At 42.0% G+C, this 22,085-nt stretch overlaps 1 protein-coding gene across 1 annotated transcript in view; it reads left to right on the plus strand.

Annotated features, from left to right (window-relative positions):
- The window catches only part of srrm3 (serine/arginine repetitive matrix 3), a 69,607-nt gene that overhangs the window by 27,032 nt on the left and 20,490 nt on the right, over nucleotides 1-22,085 (plus strand). The window contains exons 2-3 of the mRNA XM_018692260.2: nucleotides 7,648-7,955; nucleotides 17,393-17,494. Of these exons, the coding sequence (XP_018547776.1) occupies nucleotides 7,660-7,955; nucleotides 17,393-17,494 (398 nt within the window). The 5' untranslated portion in view covers nucleotides 7,648-7,659. The remainder of the gene's footprint in view (nucleotides 1-7,647; nucleotides 7,956-17,392; nucleotides 17,495-22,085) is intronic.

Consider the following 22,085-nt stretch of genomic DNA (forward strand, 5'->3'; position numbering starts at 1 on the left):
CATCATAACTGAAGATGCTCTTTTTATTTGTTTTAATAGTTTTTGTTCATTTTTAAGTCTTTGTTTTTATCAGGAACATAGGTGTTCTTTGTCAAATAATGACTGATGAGTGCTATTTTAAATAATAAGAAAAGGTTTCCTATCCTCTGCTTTTCCTTTTACTCACTTACCACAGACTTTTATTCAGTAGGTCTAATGATGATGAATGAAATGATGGCAGAATGACATTCACGCTAGACTATGTGCATATTCATGAAACTTACAGGAACTGTTGCTGTTTCATCTTAGGTTTAATATGAGCTTTAGAGTAACATTTGCCTGGAGCAACAGCCTAAACCAATCAGAGTGCTCTGTTAACCTGAACATGAATTGTGAAGGGCAGCAAGCTGAAAGGTGTAGACTGTTTACTGCACATTAAGCTTTTTATACAGAACAATCCCAAGCTTAAAAAAAACTAAATTCTTTGTGTTTAGGACACTAATGCAGATTTGTTGCACCAGCTTTGTTTCATAGTAAAATTTTGCAGATTGTTTGCAATTGTTTTACATAAAATAATATCTTTGAGATCAGAGAGATGGTTAAAGATGATTTGGACTCAATAATTCCACATGACAAGTTTAATCTTTATATGCCCTTCACTAGACTTCTACTCAGTTTTTGCAGTGAAGGAGATGTGTTGAGGTGTGCTGTGTACTGACAGGCAGGGAGTGACTCAGGCACACAAACCTGAGCCCATCTCTCCCCTGCCACTGACCCCTCTAATCACATCAGGAGCAGTCCTGTGCTAATCATTTCTCCCCCGAGAGACTGCACATGGCAACACACTAGAGTTAATGAGTTTGAGCAGCATGAGTGTAGCTGTGCCACAAGCAAGCTGGAGCAGACACAACTTGCTGAAGGAGAGATTCAAAAACAGCACCATTTGATCCCAGAAGGGCAAAGCAGGGCAAACTATTCAAAGCCCTGTTCTGAGGTCGAGCGTGTATTCCTACAGATTGTCAACCCACAGCTGAACTGTATGGCAGGATCAGCCCAGATGTCACCTTATAGACAGCGTCGCTGTCTTCTTCTGAGGTGATGCGCATGATTGTGTCTGGGTTGAAAATGGGACAGAGGTGGTTTATTTCTGTCACACTCTGTCTCTGAAGTTGCCAAGGATGTTTCTCCACCAAAGGCCAAAAATGTTCTGCGCCTTCTCGCTTTAACTTACTCTGTATCTCTCTCATACCACTCATTAGTTCAGAGGATATTGATATGAGACATTATCATCCTGTTTGTGTTATCTGCTTAACTGCAAACGACAGAGTGTCTCTTACCAGAAACTCTACATGTGAAAGTATTTTTTGCATCTGAGAGAGAGTGTTTGAAATTTCTAAATGCTTTCTGTAGAATAGAAGCATCAACCAGGCTCTTGCAGTCATTCCCCTCCTCTGCTTTAGCCCTCTCCCTTTTCCCTGAAAGAGTAGAAATCTCTCTCAACTACAGTCAAAGCCACACTCCTATTTCACTCTGTGATGCAGCTCCCAGAGCACCAGCAGAAAAGTAAGTGAAGTAAGAAACTCATTCTGAGACTAACCTCATGTCTCTTTAATAAAGTCAGCTGAATGGTGGACTGTGCCTGGGCATGAATTTAACAAATCAGAGTAACTGTTTGTTGAAAATGTGCAAACATCTCAACTGAACTCTATCTTTATTGTAGTATTCAGTCTGGTCTCATTGTAACATAAATTGCGTGAGCAAAAATGGCAGCGCTTTGGTAAACAGCAGTGAATGAGAAATTACATGCAGCAAAACTTTTGATCCCCCATTTAAATGTCAAATAGAGCCACCGTGAACGACTGTTTCTTCCTTCATTTCTGTTACAATACCTGAGACCTCTGTTGCTCATTTTGTATGCACCTTCCATCCAACTACGATTAAAAAAAAAGGAAGAAAAAAGTTGAGGCTGCTTGTTTCCCGGCACCCAACAGCAATCCAACGTGCCTGGAATGAAGACTGGTGACCCTGGGAGAGCTAAACACATCCTCTGGGTGCCAAAGTGCTAAAAACAAAACACAAGCTTCCAGTGAAGGGGCAGATTATTTTGGAGGAAAGGTGTGATAGAAAGCTGGAGAAAGAAGACAGAGAGAGGAGTGCAGTCAGGTCTTACTAAAACATGTGCGCACCAAGTATATCCAGAAAACCCACCCTGACTCAGAATATTTCTCTTTTGACAAAAAAGTTTGAAAGAAAGCCCAGGATGTTTTTTCAGTTTCTCTCTGCCAGTCGCAGGCAGGGTCAGGCCCCCTGTTACTGCAACCCTGCAATCATGGATGAGGTGCAGCCACTGCTGAGATATCCAATCATCTGAGCCTTTGTGCACAACACAGGGTGACCCCATGCTATGAGAGAGGGGCGAAGGGTTAGAAAGGGAGAGGGAGTTGGCTTTTAGTGAGGAACATGGCCCCAAGGAGACCAGTCCCACCTCTTTGCTTTTCTTTCTTTAGAGTAGCAGGTGAAATGGAATCTACTTAAACAAGCCTAAAATCTTTGTATGTTTTTCCACTCTAATTGCAAAGTCAGCGCCATTAACCTATCAATAGATTTGAATTCGGCATCAAAATAAGAGGCAGCAGAAATGATAAGGCAACAAAATGGATCTAGAATTATTCCTGTATTTATTGTGAAGCTGGATTGTTGCAGTGCTTAAGACACATTCTTACCTTCCATAATGATGTTATGTCAGTGTTATGGATGAGACACAAATCAATGCTGCCTGAATTTTCCTGTTTACAGTCAAGTGCTACAGCAAGACTGTAGTCATCCTCATCATTCAGTCATCATTTATTAGAATGATAAATTCACATATTCAATATGTAGACTCTCTTCTCTCTCTCTCTCCCAATAGCACATACAGCTCTGTCTCTGTAGTATTTACATTATAAGGTCTATCAAGACTAAATGCACAGATGGCCATACATATGGTCTCTACTGAAAGTGCCCTGCTGTGTGCATTTACTATGTTGAAAACAGCACTATGTTCATATAGTCAGATAGAGAAAACATACTGTCTGATGGAGCTAATCCACATCTACAGCAAACATACACAGGCAATGAAAAATTGATAGTGTAGCATCACTGAAGTCCTCCCTCATCCATACAATTGACCATGATTGCATTGATAGTAATAAATATACACGTGTTGTAATGGTTCATCTAGTTGTTCATTTATAGCAAGAAATGCTACATGTCATGCCCAGTGATTTTTTGTTGTGATAATATTTTCACTACAATCAAATTAAAATAAGACTGAAACCAACCAGCTTGGTTTAGTGTGCTAGCATACGAACATTTGGTACAGCTGAGGTTGATGGGTATGTCATGTTAGTTTTGCAGGTACATAAAGAAAATTATTGGACAAAATCTTATCTTGACCTGATGACGGCGCTCCAGAAAGTCAGCTGAAGGAAATACTAATTAAAGCATATTTTCATCCACTTTTGTTTTGTGAATATTCGGAGTTGGGCATATCAAGAAAAACAGTTGGTGACACTAACTCTTTATCCAAGTGCTATTAAACAATAAAAAAGAGGATTTAATGATATGACATTAAAAGGGCAGCCAGTCAAATTTCCAGTGATGGAAAACCATGTAGAAAATGTGGGAATGTGGCATTCATGTTTGTTCCACGTATTGTGATGAGTTACGTTCTTGTCATTGCTCCATGCAGATCAGAGTTTTTTTTTAATCTGCTGCCATTTTTCATTTCTTCACTGACAAATGACATTTAAGTCACATGCTTCATGTACATTACAATTTATTGCAAAATCTTCTAAAATCTTTTTTGCAATATGTTAACTTTTTATGTGCATAAAGGTAGATGGAAACACACATAATGTCTATACCAAATGCAATGGCAATAGAGCCAATAGATGTCAAGGAGGCAATTTACTGGTAAAGTATCCATCCAAAGAGACAAACAGGAAAAACAATCAAATATCCTAACAGAATGTAGCTCACAGGGGGCACAGGGTGTAATAAAAATGGTGTAATTTGCTTTTTGATAATGATGTATTCAGATAAAATCCCCCATGGACAAAACATGCCACCATAATCACACTGTGGTTCAAGTCCAGGCAATCCCCTCTCTTATGTCTCATTAGCCTAATGCAACATTAGATTGCTAATGAGACTAAGATTTTTTCACTGTGCGGCCATGGAGAATGTTATTCTTATTAATTGAGTTTTAAGTGCGTGATCCATCTACTGTATGTTCCAGATGAGTCAGCCCTGCGTGGGCAACCAGAGACTGTGTAATTGAGAGATCATGATACTTGTATGGAAGTTACAACATCCCTTCAGTATCTACTGTGGATGGGCACATTGTGCATCCACTATGATTGGCTGTTATTTTGCACTACAGGCTTGTTTTTTCTATAAGGTGTGATGTCAGCAGCAGATCAGCTGCAGAGCCATCACAGCAGAGGCTTCTACAGCAGCAGCATCAAGCAGACAGCACAGGAAACCTTGGGCAAAGGTTAAAAACAGACAACAGGAACAATCTTCTTTCACTGGGTGGAGAGAGGGCGTGAGCTAATGGCTCTTCTGTTTGTAACACCAGTCAGTGTCATTCCTCCAAAATGGAATATCAAATGGTCAAGATACATTATCTCTTTGTGATTTGAAATAATTGATAGTGACAGTTAGTGCATGTGACTAAACAACTTCACTCAGCATAATGAGTAATTAGAAGCAGTGTTTGTCGGGATGAGACAGTCATACGCCCTCACAATAATAGCAGAAGAGGTTGGTGCCACCATTAATACAGAAGCTGCAGATAACCTTCAGTCCCTGTAGAGGACTCACACACAATTAACTGTGTGCTCTGCTTCCTTATCAGTTCACTGACAAGTCTCCCTTTATGCTGTGATTTCTTTTCATTACACAATTAAATGATTTAGTTGTTTTAACTTGAAAGAGAACAGATTTTGTGCGCCGCCCCCCTCCCCCCTCTTGGGAACAAAAGGAATGACTGTGGAATGATGCATTAGTATAATGAGATGGCTGGATATTTACAGCAGTCGTTTAACACAGACTGGCACATGGCCTGCAGCTTCTGACTCCCCACATCTGGCGTTGTGGAGAATCTAATTTATGATGGGAGGGTCCCTTTTTTTGCAGATTTTTCAGCTGATATCTTCATTTTATTTAAGCTTGTTACAGCTGAATTTCAAACAGCTTCTTATGTTGGCTTGATTGCATGTGATGAAAACCATGTCCAAGACAGGATGTCCACCACAAATGGGATTAACCACGGTCTTCCCCTCTGACTGAGAGATCCAGACCTAAGCAGACCAGTTCAAGCTTTCATAGCCGCTGGACACCTGGTCCAGTTAAAATAAAATAGATTGGATTTTTTTTTTTAAATTGTTACTCAAAATGATTGAGTGTAACAATAACAGTAATAGTAACAATGTTGAATTTCTTATTTAAGGTCTAATATGTAACATGCATTAAAAAGTCTAAAAATGAGTGACATCACATCCCCTTTGTGCATTCATCAGCCTCGTCTGCCAGACACAGGCTTAACACCAATAAAAGATAAGTTTTGACTTATTATTACAATGCTTTTTTTTTTTCTTAAATCTTTATGACGTTACCAAACTGCATCATTTGTTTTTGGATGAGAGACCTTGTGACACACATTGTGCATTTAAAAACTTGTTAATTTTGGCAAAGTTCATTCATAAATGCAAATGGTGCAGAGTAGAGTCTTGTTTGGCTGTATTCAGGAATACGTTTGTCAGCTCTCTGAGGTGTATGAGTGGTAAAGGAGCATAGGGATGACTCTGTGATCTCACAAATTGTTATACTTTGGTTGGACTTTCTCATTTATTTTCTTTCCTATTGTTCAGTGGATGATTTGTATATTACACATCCCTGTTAATCTTCTCAGTCTCAACTTCACAAGTAAAAAGGCTGAGCAGAATGTCACTGGACTTTGTAAGCATATGGTATTAATAAAGCAAAATATGGGAAAAAAGACTTTCATACATAGGTCCTTTATGTTGCTCCTGTTTACCTGAATGCCATTTTAAAGTCCCTTTTGATAAATGGGAGCTTTTCTCCCCAGAATCTCCTACAGATGAGTGTGTGCAGATGAGAGATCGCTGTCATGGAATATCAAGTGCTGATTTACTGTATAATAGATTCAGCGATAATACCTCCTGCTGTCCTGCCACCTGTTCTGTCAGCCGAGAGCCGTGTCGCTGCGCACAGATCCACGGCTCGTTTACCAGCACACAGTTACTTCAAAAACAAGCACATCCCCATTAACCAGTCAAAGACTCTCAGAACCAGCTCAAATGGAGAGAACCGCCTGCTCGCATGGCTCAAGCTGCTCACACGCTCACAGTGATAAGATGAGATAAGCCGGGAGAAGATGTAAATGTGGTTGTGGAGCTTTGCTCATCCTGCCTCAGTATCATCCTGTCTCCATATGTGACAGTGATGAAGTGCCTCAGCTGGGCTTCTTTGGCTCCGCACTGAAAAATGAAGCTATTAGCTGTAGAGGGAGAGGAGCTGAGATGCTTGGTGGCTGAGGCTCATGGGCATGTGAAGGCCTTCTAGCTCTTCCCGCATGTTCCACACTGGCCTTAACAGGACAATCCATCTTAATCAGAGCCCAGTCCATGCAACACTTGTACCAGACGACTTTTTATTCACCAAAATGACAACCTCATTATTTCACAAGTAAATGAGCCAGAAACAGAAAGGTCGAAAAAGTCAAGAACAAAGAACGCTTTCATGGTTGATACAGTAAAATCAGTCAAGTTTCATCAAAGACAAATCAATGCTTTCCACATTTTCCACTGTCACCTGTTTTGTTGCTTCAGACTTTCTTGCATTTTCAAGCTGTTATATGTCTTCCACTCCCATCCTCCTTTCCTTGTCATGATGTACAGTACATATGATATATGACCCTGGTTTACAGCCTTAGTTGGGTCCAGGAGACCAGAGAGAGTTTTACAGAGGAATATACCCCCCTACCCCCCCAACCTGCCTCTAGGCACTGCTGTGTTGTTGATTCATGGAGCAGAAGTTGCTGTTAGTGCTGTTGCTGGTAATACATGTCTACATGTACTCAAGAACCAAAGTGTGTCAGTGTGTACAGTATGTTGATGTGTGTGACTGTTTGCCCAGTTCAGGCAGAAACATTGCAGCCTGTCCAGAGATATTACCACAAACAGCTCACCTTCCAGTGTGTGTTGTCCTGTCTCTGAATGTTTGTGGCTTGCTGTGTATCTGAATAGAGTGTTGTTCAAATTTGGGTGTGTACACGTGGAAAATTTGCAATCAGCTGACAGCTCTGTGGCTTTCAAATGGAGTTTTGGGAACCATAAAGGGACCTTCATGGGGCTCAACATGGCAGAAATGAAGAATATTCTACATTCACTTTTTATTTTATTAAATGTGTGCCATGTGTATAACAATTACTCACTCTCAATACCGTGAACAGTGCAGTAATAAATCAACGAATACCTAAATCCTCCCAAATGGGTGTTCTTGGCAAGATTGGATGTTAAATTATTAACATGAAATGAGACTGACTGACAATTTTTGTCTTCTCAGCTGATCTTTTTCTCTCCATCACCTGTGTCTTCACAGAGTTCAGTAATCATGTACGATGCAGCGAGGGTGCCGTCTCCTAAAGATGGTGCAAATGGGGTGGCCCAGCCGGTCGTCCCTGGAGCAGGAGCGGGAACAGCTGCAGGATCAGGAGCACCCACACCGACTACAGTCATACAAGCTAAAACTGAGGAGGGACAGCCAGGTACGGAGGAGGAGGAGGAGGAGGAGCCCAAAGCAGAGCCTGTCCTGGTGAAGAAGCCACACAGAGAGATTCTGGACCATGAGAGGAAAAGGAGGGTAGAGCTCAAATGTATGGAGCTCCAGGAGATGATGGAGGAGCAGGGGTAAGTAGCAACCAGTAACAATAACACAATGGGCCTCATGCAAGAACCATCTGTACAATACATACGTAAAGCTGCCATGGATCAGGGTTGTTGAACCCAAAACTTTATTGTTTTTGTTCGCTTTCATTTTTTCTCATTTTCGGCAGTAGCAGGCACCTGTTTTCAGAAGAAAAGCTATCTTTAGTTTTAGCAGCACCCATAATTTAAAAGCACCTGCAATTTAGCAGCGCTGGGAGCTGAACTCACAATCACTGTAGGTACTAGCAGAGAACAGAAGAGTTCACAGTTTCACTCATAAAAATACACCTTGGATAGGGTGCTGTCATTTGGACTGAGTAGATGGCTGAAAAGAGATGGATGACTGAAAAAGTTAGCTGAAATGCCTCCTGCTAAGACACACCATATAGGTCACGTACAGGTGGTCTGCCTTCCTTTAGATGGGAAATGTTTGACTTCAAGAGAATATAATGCCTTAATCCAAACGTTTTAAATTAGTTTAAATATGAAACTAAAATCAGCTTAAAATAAAAAAAAAAGTATTTTCACCTACCTGTCCCTGGGTCTTCATACAGATCCATTTCTGACAGCAGGGGGTAAAGTTTGTTGCTTTTTAATCTTGGGTGACATGTCAGTGAATGGACAGTAAAACGCTGATGATCAAATTTAAATAATGATCAAATTTCACCAACACGCTCCTACTCATGCAGTAAATAGGTGGAAATTTAAAGTTGCACTTTGGTGAGTCTGACTCATACAAGCAAACTTCACAATCATGGCATAAGAATACAAAAGTGCCTCCTTGCATAAAGCCCAGTATGGGCTGAGAACAAAAACATTTAAGGTGCACTGAATAAATGTTGTTTCAACAAGCAAGTAAACACTCCAGTTGCACTGGGTATTTGATGTCAAGTGACATTACTGTTTTCAGTAAAACAGTGGTTGTTTATCTTTTCTTTACAATTCACTTACTGTGGAGCCTTTTGGAGTACAAGCCATGAAAGCATTATGAGTGTAGTAGAAAACTTGACATTGACAGGTATGTACCTGTAGGGGTGCTGAGTTCACAAGCTGCACCAAAACATTACATTCAAAATCTGTTACATGCCAAAAGTCATTTTCATCGCAGTACTGGGAAGAGGAAAAACAAGCCCCTGCAGAGGAGAAGAGTAAACATAAGGTGCTTTGTTTGTGTTAGGAGATGGTGCATAACAGCTATATTTCAGCCATATGGGTGTTTTTAGCAGCATGATATAGAAATGTTTTCAGTAGCTTTTATCTCTCATGACCAATCAAGTCTTAAAAGCAGTGCATTCTCATGTCATGCTCTAATAATTTTGTAGTGGAAAGAGAAATGTGGAACACATTTGCCCCGAATTAAACTCACGTCCTTATGTGGGAGGTCGCTCTGGTCCTAAGATAACTGTTTCCCAGCACAGGAAACAGATTAGTATTAAGTGAAGGACTCTACAGGGGCCATTTTGGCAGAGACCTTGGTACTTCCTGCTTGGCCAGCTGCCCCAGATAACATAATTGGCAGTGTTCACAATTAGCATCCCAGTGAAGGATCATGTCCTCCTCACTGGACTCATAGCAGTGACATGACATGGTTGGGCACCTGTGGAGAGGCAGGGAGGGGGTGAGGATCCTCACTGTAGAGTAAGAAGAGGAGAGTGTTGACTCTGTGTGTCAGGGGTTTCTACACTGTGCCAGAGCTGACAGTGGGAGTTAGTTATGACAGGGACCGCGTTGTGCTTGGAATTCGACCTTCTAAATTTTGAGAAAAGATTAAAAAATACAGAAATGTCTCATGGTAGAAAAAGAACCATCTGTATATCAAACTTAATTTAAACTCTTGAATTCATGTGTCTGTGGCTTCGTAAAAATATGGAAATGATGGGGTTTAAGCAGGTGAGAGCAACAAATCCTGATAATCCCTTGAACCAAGATTGCACCATTGCACCATGTAGCTTTATAGTAATGACATGAATTTCATTGAAAATGAAAATGAATGAAATGCCACATACACACACACACACACACACATACACACACAAGCACAATTTTTTGGGTATGAACATGGAGATACATGAAGCTTCATGCATCAGTGGCAGCCACAATCTTGTGTATGTCACAGATGTAATGTTACTCATCTGTGATGTTGTTAAACATTTGCAGCACTTGAACTCTGCATTAATGGCTTTATCCTCAAGTAATGGTTATTAGTGATGTTGCCATAGAGACAGGCAGTTAAGAGTACAGGCCAGCCCAGTGTTGTCTGTTTCATTAGCATGATGTGTGTCCTCCAGCAAAGTTAGGAAGAGCTTAAATCTCTCTAAAGCAGTATCTATGGAAATTGTAGTGACTGCAGCCGACCCTAATCCACAATCTGAGGGCTTCTCCCGGGCCAATCTGCACACACACGCACACACACACACACACACACACACACACACACACACACACACACACACACACACACACACACACACACACACACACTGGTGCTTGAATAACCACAGCTTGCAGACAACCTCCAGGTTTACAGAAACTGTAATTAATGGAATGCTTTGCGATCCTGTGTTCATACTCACTTTCCCACTGATACCTGGTGGCATTTTACTCACATCACATTTGTCATTATAGAAAGCCTGCTAATCCCTGATAGATTAAGGAGGGATAATTTAATGGAATAAAGAGCTAGATATGAGTGTTGACTGGTGCAAACTTCAATGTCAGAATGTGGAATCTGTGTTTTTCAAATATTTTCCTAGGTTTTTCTGTGTTTGCCTCTCTACCACTGATCGCTGCTGATTGTACCATTTTGAGTATGGAGATGAATTAAATCAATGTACCTGCTAGGGGTTCTTGAGAAGATGGAGATGGATTCAAGTTTATTTTTTTACCCACTCATTTATCCTTCCCTCCTTCCCTGAGCATGACTGGGCTTGTCAGGCAGTAAGGCCTCATTAAGACTGAAGTGTAATGGTGGAACTACAGCAGACTGATGCAGCTGAACGGGAACTGCTGGAGTTTACACACACACAGAAATGAAGGGGTTCACTGTTGCCATCTGTCAAGGTCCACTCATCTCTTGGCCTGGAGTAGACATACTTGCCCTTGGTTTGTGAATGATGCAAAAGAGCCATGATGTCTAGTGGAACAGTGTAGTGGCAGGCAGCAGCTTGGCTAATGATGACAGAACACTAGGAGACCAGACGCCCACACTGTCCACCTCACTCCTCAGACTGCACGGGCACGGCTGGCAGACGGTCGCACTTGAAGGACGGCGACCACTCAGCTGAGTGTTAAAGCTCTGGACGGACTCAACTCATCTTGTTAAGCTATAATAAAGGGAGAATCTCATTTGCCAGCTTGGCTCAGCACTGCTCACCCTGCCTCTCCAATTTCTAATGTGTCTCTTTAAATGAGAGTGTGTGTGCATGTGTGCAGGATTAAGGGATAGAGCGGGGTATAAAACACTGGGGTAGAGAGGGAGAGCAATGCCAGGCATTAGACACAATTAAGATGGTGGCTGGAGTCTGTTTTCACTTTCAGACAGAGGGCTCAGCCTCTACGTCACCTGCAGGGTCCCCCATCCTGACTGAGGCCTCAGTAAAGGATTAGGCCGGGGGGCAGGTTGGACGCCTGCCTCCTCCTCTAATATAACCCTGCCAGCATGGCAGACACTCCCCTCCTTTCTTTGACACATAACCCCCCCAATCCAGTCATGCGCTTCTCTAGAGATAAGACCAGGATAAATAGTCTGTCATCAGTGGTGGCCTCACCCTGGGAGCTAATTAGACAGGCTCAGCAATTAAAGGAGTCTGTTCATTAAGCTGTGCAAGACCTGGCAACATACCCCATTCATTGGTGCATTGAGTGCTCTGCCACTGCAGGGAACATTGGCCTTTTATATATATTAGATGGGTCAGAGGTTACATACATCGGGGAATTTATACATGGCATCTGTCTAGAAGAACATGGGGCATGATCTGTTAGACCAGCTCTTAGAGGAGATGGCACATAACTGACATACTGTAAACATCCCAAATGCTTAAAAAAGGCTTTGGTAACCTTATGATAACATAACTTACTGACTGATTTCAAGATCAAGGGCTGCTCTGCACGCAATTGTCCAGATTCTATTTCAGTGGTATTTTTCGGTGCTAATTGAGCCATAATGATTGTGCATGATTCAAACTCCTGTGGTGTCTGAGCCTTTTTCCAGTTCTTTAATGAGCTCTCTTCACAGGGCCTCGCTCAGTCTAAACTGCAGGCTGCATGGGGCTTCCTTTAAACACATGAACCCCGTATATACATCTGCACAACGCGTGCACACACAAACAACAAAGAGTGTGTGCTAGGCCTATCTAATGCATACATGAAACAGCGTGTGCCACCAGTGGTAAGAGCTTTTTAAATGAGAGGGAAGAGAGAAGATGTTGTTGTTCCTGCTTCACCAAGCAGAAAAATTAGATGCAGTGTGTATTGAAAACTAAATATCTGTTGTTTTAAAGTCGAGTATAGAGGTGTAGCCTGGCACACGCAAAAAAAAAACCTCAACAACACAGGGATGTATAACTGAATATATACATTTACATGTATATAAGGGAATACAAGTGAATACATTTCAAGACAGAACAGTTTATGGTAAATTCAGTCAGAAAGGGGAGAGATAGCCTGGGAACTAAATTGCTGCATTTTAGCAGCTCCTGCCACAGTATTGCTTTAGCAATGTCTGCTGTGACACTTTGAATTTCAAGAGATGTGAGTAGCTGAGATCTTATTAAGAGAGCTGCTGTCAGAGCCTCTAAGGCCAGAGCAAATAACTATCTCTGCTCTGATGGAGGTTTTCCTACAAGCCAAAGCCTGCATGGTAAGACGATAAGCCTGCATCCAATAAGACTCAAAATTAGAGAGGAAAGCATCTCAGGAACAGTGACCCATTTTATACACCGTCACCGGGGGGGCTCCTAAGCCAATACAGAAGGTCCACATCAGACAAAACAGCTTCAAATGCTGTTGTTCCAGAAGGTCTTAGAGAAGATGGGCAATCAAAAAGCACGGCAGTGGCAGATTGAGGTGCTCCAACCACTGATCTGCTTACACTGTGGAGGAGGTGAAAAGGGCAGCTTTATATAGTGGACTCTTTCTTTGCTACTTTTTGTCTGTTCTATCTAGTTCCTGTTATCTAACCAGAATATCTATGACTCTAGAGAGCATCAATTGAAAATGCTCTCCACTCAAGAGTTAAACTATTTCACTCGGTAGGACGTTTTAATTCTGCCCCTGAAATAGAAATGTGGGGGTGTTTGGGTTTGCCTTCCCATGTTTCTAGCTCCACTCAATCTTACTAACTACATTGGCATCACTTTGCCTCCGTACTCTGTGCAGTGGGATTGATGGCTGCAGAGCTTCATAGGTGTACAGCAGCGCCTGGGGACGACTTGTGCAAAAAGGCTCTTCAGACACCAAATGCAGAGACATCACTGGCAGTCAAGAGAAGCACACACACAAACACACACCCATATGCCCTACACGTAGGCATGTCCTCATCAAATCGATGACTATCAGCGTAAGATGGTCTCTGGGCCACAGCTATTCATTTTCCAGGATCATGAGTTAATGGGGGAAATCTGTGGGTGCTCGGAGCTGTCTAATTACTCCAATCAAGTTCTTTAATCAGGGTGATTTTTCATGGCCTGGGTAGCAGAGAGCCCCCTGCTCTGATCGATGTCCCCCATCTCTTTCCGTCCAGATCACTGGGACTTTGCATGCTGTAGGCAATGGGCCTGGGCTAAATGGCTTTTATTTGGCTCCACTTTACTAACTCTGGCCTCTGAACTGTCCCACCTTATACACATACACATGCACACATGAATATATACAAGTGCTTTATGCAAATAAACATGGATTTTAATTGGAATTCAGTGTTACCCATCCTTGCTGAGAGTGACCACTCCAGTCAGCCCCTCCTCTGCATGGTGTCAGGGCAGAACAGATGGTGTGTTAGGCAGAGAGCAGCCTTACCTTTACAGCTGCAAGAGGTGCTAATTAAATGTGCACAGGAGAGATGTGTTGTTTCAGTGTGCTTACTCTAATAGCTTCTGACAAATGTCCAATATGTGGCCATTTACACAGATTGATTCAGAACTCACTAAAGATTTTTTTCCCTCACTAATCTTAAATGCAGCTCAAAAGTTTGGTCCATCATGAAAGGAGTTTTCAGTCTCACATAAACATGGTCTTCTTTCTTTAGACTTCTTTTTGTCAATAGATTTCTATCTCTGTTGGTGAAGCAGCCAGTCGTTCACCAGGTTCCTGCAGGTGTTCAGATGCTGTGAGGGATTCTTCTGGCCCATATGGCTAAGCCCCAGGCTCTTTGTTAAAGCAGCACTACTGCTGGGTATACACTCTCTGACTTTGGTTAGGAAGCTAGACCAATCAAAAAGAAACAAACTTTGCAGTGCTTCATGCTGTGAAGCTGTGCTGTACTTCAGAATCGATCAGGTTCGATGGGAAGATGGAGAAAAAGGAGGAGCAGAGCGATGTGACCATGAGTCAACAGAAGCTTTAGCCCTGCATGGTCTGACCTCTCTTTTCTTGCTTTAGCTGGAGTGTCAGCTGCAGGCGCTAACATCCTCACCATTATCAGCACAATGTAAGGGAGAGAGCCCTACAGCCATGGCACATGTTTGGCCAGAGCACATTCATTTTCACAGCCAGTATCCTTTCTTAGCCTTCTCACCCTTTTACTTATTGTACACCCTTCTCCAATCTGCAGCAGACAGCTGAGAGCACACAGGGAGTGCTGTAGAGTTGTTGGGAGGCAGCTAACGTATGGTGACGGCCCCTGCACCATGCATGGAGAGCCCTGAATATAAAGTGTGTATTTGTGGCCTCCATTGTGCTGAGTTGACAGCCGCTGGGCTGAGAGATTGCTGTACAGCGGGACCTGATGGTGCTGTCACACCGGCCAGCTTCTTCTCTGTTGGACCATCTTCCAGCTATTACAGCTTTCCATCACACCTCCTAATCTCATTCTCCACACCGTCAATGTGCTGATAGCACCTGGCTCAGAATACATGGTATCAGCTGCTATATTTAATCTGAGAAAAGCAAACACTCCTCAGACTAATGCCATTTTCACACTGAAATGAGCCACTGGTTCATTTACAATCCAGTTTATAGAGCTGGCCCTGCCATGAGCTGCAGTTAAGAGAGGAAAAGAGAATCTATTGCCATGTAGGGGTCTATGTTTCAGCACTGAGTGATGGACAGTTCCCCTGTACCTTTACTTATCACAAGTGGAGCATGTGAGCTAAGACAACTGCAGGGGAATGTAAACTGGATGTATACCATGGAGCTTGGCAATTAGCAGTGGGCTACTGCTGACTACTGAGCCCTATTGTTTTGTCTATAATTGTTTACATTTTTGCAAATTGGCATTATTAAACATTTGCTGAATTAGCTATTAGCAGCCCCTGTTTGGAGTGTGCCCAAGGCTGTACTGACAGCTATCACTGGATTACTGTGATACTGAAGAATACTTCTCAGGCAAGTCTCAAAACAGATTTATGGATGTTTACTCACAATGGACATAATGGAAAACATATTGGTGACAGAGATAATGATATCATCAGGAAGTGTAAGTCACACTGGATCTAAAAATATGTGTCTAATGTCTGTGTTTTCAGATTTGATTGAGTTATGACTCTGAGAAGGAGAACAAATTTTGATGCAAATTGCAGCAGTCGGGTGCTAAGGGTTTTAAAGTTCATTAATTGCTTCCATGTGTCACACCCTCTGCTGCAGCTCCAACTGATGAGTGTGTTGAAAAGTGAGCCAACACATGGAAAGGCCAGAAGAGTACAGGCTGTTAGTTTGATGTTGTACTGGAATGGGATGTTCAACAAATCTATACTGTATTGGCTCCTCATACCCATGTGATGTATGATGTATGGAAGAGGCATGGTGACATAGAAAGGAGAGTTTTCCTTTACAAATTCAGAATATAAGTTGTTTCACTAGTTTTCATTGAGTTTGCACCTGTGGGATGATAAATATTTCAGCCGTGAGCTGCATTTATCAGGAATAGTTTGACATTTTGGAAATCTACTTTCTTGCCAGCGGTTAGACGAGAAGACTGATACCACTCTCATCTCCAAATGGAGCTAAAGCTCTTGTTGTTGAACTTGATATAAAATCTACAGTATATTATTAATGGTAGAGGCTTCCAGTCAATCTAACTCTGTGATGTCTGGCTCTTGGCCAGACTTTCACAGCTTTATTAATTCTCTGCTTGCCCCCACCCACCCCCAGTCCTTCTTTCTCCCTTCATGGCTCTCTGCCTCTGTAGCTCATTACAGCTCGTTACCACAGCCAGAGCAGAATGTGGAGATAGTGTAAGATGGTGTGAATACACCGGGAGATCATCTGGGGTGTACAATACCTTGAAAAGGCCATGTACTGTCATCAACTTGGCATAGCTATCCTCTGAGAATCTGTGGAATAGAACAGGACCGAATCGACTTCATTCCCTCTGCTGTGCTTGTTCAGACAGGCTGGTTGAATTATTACTGTGTCCCTTGCAGAGCTGTCACTGCTTTTACAGTGGCAGGCCTGTGGTCAAAGGCTGTTGTGTTATTCACAAACTGAGAGGATGTAGCCCAAAGCTGTATGCATAACAATATAATAACAATTTTAGTGTGTGATTCATTTATAATGTTTTGCATTGATCACAATGAATTAAAGACCATTGTGATGCTTTTCTGTAGCGCACACTGATTGCCACAATATACCTGAAATAAAAAAGAAGCCAGATTTTCCCCATTTTGAATACAAATATGAATACAAATCTACAATGTGACACGGACAGTAATTTCTCTCATGTGCCACTGCAGCGGTCCGCAGTATCTGTCTGTGTCAGCTTGTTGAAAGCTGCTCACGCTGCCCCTCAGTTCCTCTCTACTCAGCAAATTATACAGCACTCACCTGCAGAATAAAACATGACATGTAGCCCAGGCCTGAACAAGTAACCCGCCAGGGTTGGGAGAGGTTGACAGTGAGTCATCAGAATATACATCATTTGGCTGAGTGTAATTTTTGGTCAGGACATGATCAGAAGACAGTCTTTGACATTTGTTCAGACTCTGTGTGATAGCAGGGGATGACATGGCTCCTACACAAGCATCTGGCAGTTATGATGGATGACAACTAGCTTCTCTGGCACCCCTGCTGCATTCAGTGCTGTTACTAAAAGCTGCTGCTTCAATTTGCAGTATCTTCATGGTACTTCACGCAGTCTTTAGTTAACACTGAGAAGAATTCTCTTCACCCTTGTCTGCTCTCCACTGGACCAAGTAGTCAAAGCTGCAGATTACTGATGAGTGTCTGTGTTCCTTCACTAACTGTGATGTCTTCGTGTCCGTCCTCAGGTACACGGAAGAGGAGATTCGACAGAAAGTGAGCACATTCAGACAGATGCTGATGGACAAAGAGGGTGTCATCACCAGAGAAGGCTCAAACACACAACCAGTGTAAGTTACTGTACATCCAGCTCAATATCTGTGATGTGTGCATTAGGAATGTAACACAAAGCTACTGTCTGTATCTGTTTATGTCACAATTTATAGCTGTGTTCAGCAGTGGTAGAAGTAGCAGAAGTACAGAAGTATATGCATCAAAGTATAGTTAACTACTTTATATACTGCTGGGTGGCTTGTGAATTTCCCCCTTCAGTTAAGTCTTATCTTAGCCTGGTATAATACATCATTGTTTATTTTGTGTTATGAACCTGAATCTCTGAGTAACTAGCAACCAAACAGATCAAATATAGAGTAAAATGTACAATATTTTCCTCTGAAATGTGGCAGAGCAGAGGTAGAAGGAGTAGAAGTATAAAGCAGCAGAGCAGAGAATGGAAACACTCAAGTAGAATTCAAGTGTTTATGTACAGTTTTGAGTAATTACTTTCCACCACTAGTATTCAATACAGGTTAAATTATACAAGTTAAGCTGCCAGCAACAAAGACATGTATCCGAATCAATCAAGTTAGTCAGTTTCCAGTCTGCTGTCAAAGATCCAGGATTTAATATGGGATCTTGAGGTAAAAAATAGCATCTCTAGAAACATCAGTCAAGCTTTATCCTGCACTGCACAACTAATGGTGAAACCTGATTAAAGGTTATGAAGAAAAAATGAAGATGTATTTCCTATCTGTTCAGAGCACATTGTCGGCGCAAATCCAGATAATGTATTTCTATCCGTTTACACCCCTAGTCTGCATGCGTGATTATTCACCTCACCTCCCTCTCCTTACCTCACACTTTTCAGTGAATTTATTAAGGAACCCAAAGACTTTTGTTTTGTATCTATTAATTACAAAATGATTACAAATGCTTTATAGCAAACAAATCTAATAAAACTAGACAGCAATAAATAACAGATGCAAACAGAAATAGATTTTAATGGAAGTTGCGAGAAATGGCCTGCCAGTCTAATAATGGCCTTAGGCAGTCAGTTCCAAAGAATATAGACCATAATTGCAAAGGTGCAATAAATTTTAATTTGAATCCTTGGCTTTTGACTGGTAATGCCTCTCTGTGAATACACAGAGAATGGTTGAACCCTGGTGCTTTGAAAATAATCAGTAGCATTTGAAAGTCTATTCTAAACTCTGCTGGAAGCCAATGAGGCAAAGATTGGCATGATAATTGTCAATTTGTTTAGCGTTAAGCCACAGTGTAGCTTTGAGCACGAGGTGGGAGGGAGAACATCTCAGACGAGGCAAACACAGATGGAATTAGAGGACTGATGAATCCGTGTATAGTCTTTGTCCAGATACCAGAGAGACACAGACACACAACACACACACACACACACACACTCTCTCAAGGGCTGGTGCTTCAGCCCTGAAAAACATGAGAAACAGCAACAGCAGGATGTGGGCGTGGTGGCCATCCTGAGTCAGTCCATCATACTATATGTGTGAATGATTGAGAGAGGCAGTGTGGTGGTGGCGATGCGACCTGCTGTCTGTGAACTAATGACTGGTAATGACGCTGATGCTTCCTGTCTCACAGACAGGACTAATGATTCTCCCTCCTCTGCACCTCAGCCGGTGTCTGACATTTAACTAGACCACACTGAATTGAGGAGGAAGAATAGAGGACACTTATGTACAGTAGAATGAACATAATAAAAATTTATGGCCCAAAGAAAGCAAACTACAAAGATACAGAAAACTTTGTTTGTTTTGCTTTTCACATGAGCTCACTCTCAAGAGCACTTCTGAGTCAGGTCAATTTAAGATTTTCCCAACTTGCCTCAAATTCTGTAACTTTCCCTCAGCAGAAAGGCCTTGATGTGGAAAATTGGAGAAGGTTGTAATTTGCAGGGTTGTTATCCCCCACACTCCTCCACATCCTCTGCACTCAGCCAGGCCAGACACACACACACACACACACATACACATTGAACTACCTTTCTCAAGTCAACTACAGTGTGTCCCTCTGCTCAACATTATGACTTTACAAGTGAAGTGCCTAAATCTGGAGAGTTATAGCGAGCAAGCCTTAATTAAATGACTCCCCTGATACTCACTGCCATCAAAAATAAGCAGATCAACAATCCCCTGCATTAATATATCAGGGGACCCTCACAACAATTAATGTGGGTCTGTGAGGGCTTCAGTCACTGTGGTAAGCAGCCAGCACTACACATGGACATGCCAGTAATTCCTTATGAATGGCTCTGCTCTGGTTTGTCTCTGGGCCTCTGTTCCCTTTGTAATTTTAATTTTACCTGCATTAGATTTGTGTAACATGGATGACAAACACCTTTTGTCCTTGCCAAGTGTGTCTTTTATTTCTAGTCATGTAAAAACAGTTGTATATTGACTTAAAGCTAGATAAACAGTAGATGTCGATGTAGTAACATAGATATACAGATCTTCTAAAAGATAGGAGACTCCACCATGTCCTAAAATACACAGCTGCTTCCAGTGTGTTTGAGTTTGCTCAGCTGGGAGGTTTTATTCAGAGGCCATCTTTTCCACAGGGACTAGTACTATTGACAGGCTAGGCCTCTCAGCTGTAGCTTAGTACTCTTACACACTAGCAATAAACAGCCAGCAGTAAGCATGGATGTGCTAGCTCATAACTCTGTTTACCAGTGTCCCACATTGATTTCCTGCAGAATGGATTCGAACACAGAGCGAGAGAAGAAATGCAGTGTGTAAAGCCTCTCAGAGCTATTCAGGCTTACACACCAATGCTGTCCGATCAAAGTGGGATCAGTGGGGAAGCTGACCCTGGGCTTTACATAGTCGTTCAATGTCTGGTGAAAAGACCAACTTTCTTCATTCTGAAACAGAAATACATTTAATTTCAATACAAATGGATCTATTCTTTGACTGTAGTACAGGTCTGGGTACATACAGAATGTCAGGGTTTTTCTCCACAATCACAGAATTGATCAGCTCAGCAGCAACTAGATTTGCCCCCACCCTCATTGAGGGGTAATCAATCCAACCTCCACCTACCTCCTCCCGGAATAACAAACTATAACTCTCTACACCTCTCTTCGGTGGCAGAGTGGCTGTCTGAGTGGGGATATGAATGAGCTGCACTACTTTGTGCCACAGCCCTGAGGAGGGCCTTGGCCATAGTCCATCACTGCCAGGTCCCAGGGACAGTGGCTGAATAAGGGTGCCTCTTGCCTCACCAGGGCACCATTAAACACTGGGACACTCACTCATCTGCCTAACAGGGATGCTGTTGTGATCACGAGCGGGCTGGACAGATGTCTCCGGCATATTGGAGCACGGCATCAATTAAGAGATTAGAGACAGGATGGGGAATTAGTTGATTTATCACTAATGACTAAGCATGGGGACCCCTAGATAGTTTCAATTGTTATTGATTGCTCTTTCTGGCAATGTGCTTCATTCCCGGCCCTAAAGGGACACCAGTCTTGGGCAAAAGGCTAAACAGCAGCAAAAATGAACCTTTTTAAAAGGCCAAAAAGTATTGTGAATACACAGGTCTCATTGATGTGGGACAAAGATAAATAGTAAATAAAGTATGTGAATTCCATCACTGACATTTGACATTTGTAACAATGCAGAAAATAACATATTATCATGAAAGTGGTCCTATTACTTCAAATTAATGGTAGTCTAATAAAAAAGAACATTAGAATGCAGTGTGAAGTGCTGCATTATGAATACACCCTGCTTCACATCACATTTTGCTTTTGTTGATAGAGACCTTACTCTGTATGATAGATAAATATTGTCCGTGCATCTTCACTACAAAGAGAACTGTCCTTTCTGCCATATTTAATATTTGATGTTCAGTTCTGGCAAGTTTTTAGAGGAATATTGACTGTACAGAATTATAGATTAATTTATTTTTTAAATCCAAAGCAGGTGCAGAGGAGGTTGAGGTATTTTTCAGCCCTGAATATTATCTGCAGGCTGGCCTGCATGTATACAAGATTAGAGATACTACATAAAGAGAATAAAAAAGTAGAGAGGCGGGCATATAGGACTTTATACTGCAGTGTTGTGTGTGTCTCCCTCCTCTCACCACAGTATTCAAAAGTTATATATTCTCCCCTTTTATAGCAATAAAGTGAGGGCCATTAGCTTGCAGTGTATGCTTTATCTGAAATGCTGTCCAGTCAACATTCACTCACAGGCAGTTTCAAACTTAATAGAGTTTTTACTTGTTAAAGCTGAATTCCTACCTTCATGTGAACTGCGTCACAGCCTCACTGACTACAGTCGTTTCCCTCTCTCCTCTGATGATTCTGTTCTCTGAGACAGTTGTTTTTGTTGCTGAAGTTCAAATTTACATGATTTTTGTAATGCAAGTTTATTCATTAGAGCAAGCATCGCAGTGTGCATTTGTATGTGTGTGTGTTGAGCTCACTCAAACGCTTTTCTGTGCATGTGTGCGGAAAGCGCTGTCATTGTGAAGCGAGGTTATTTTGCTGGTACTTGGCATCCCTGCTGTGCCCAGTGGTGCTCAGCCAATTAAAGGCTCTGTTGCCTCATCTTCTACTAACAAACCGTCAGGACTGTTCCCTGTTCAAGTCTGCCCCACACTGTCCTTCCAGATACT

The sequence above is a fragment of the Lates calcarifer genome, linkage group LG20 (genome assembly GCF_001640805.2).
Source record: "Lates calcarifer isolate ASB-BC8 linkage group LG20, TLL_Latcal_v3, whole genome shotgun sequence".
NCBI classification, from domain to species: domain Eukaryota; kingdom Metazoa; phylum Chordata; class Actinopteri; family Centropomidae; genus Lates; species Lates calcarifer.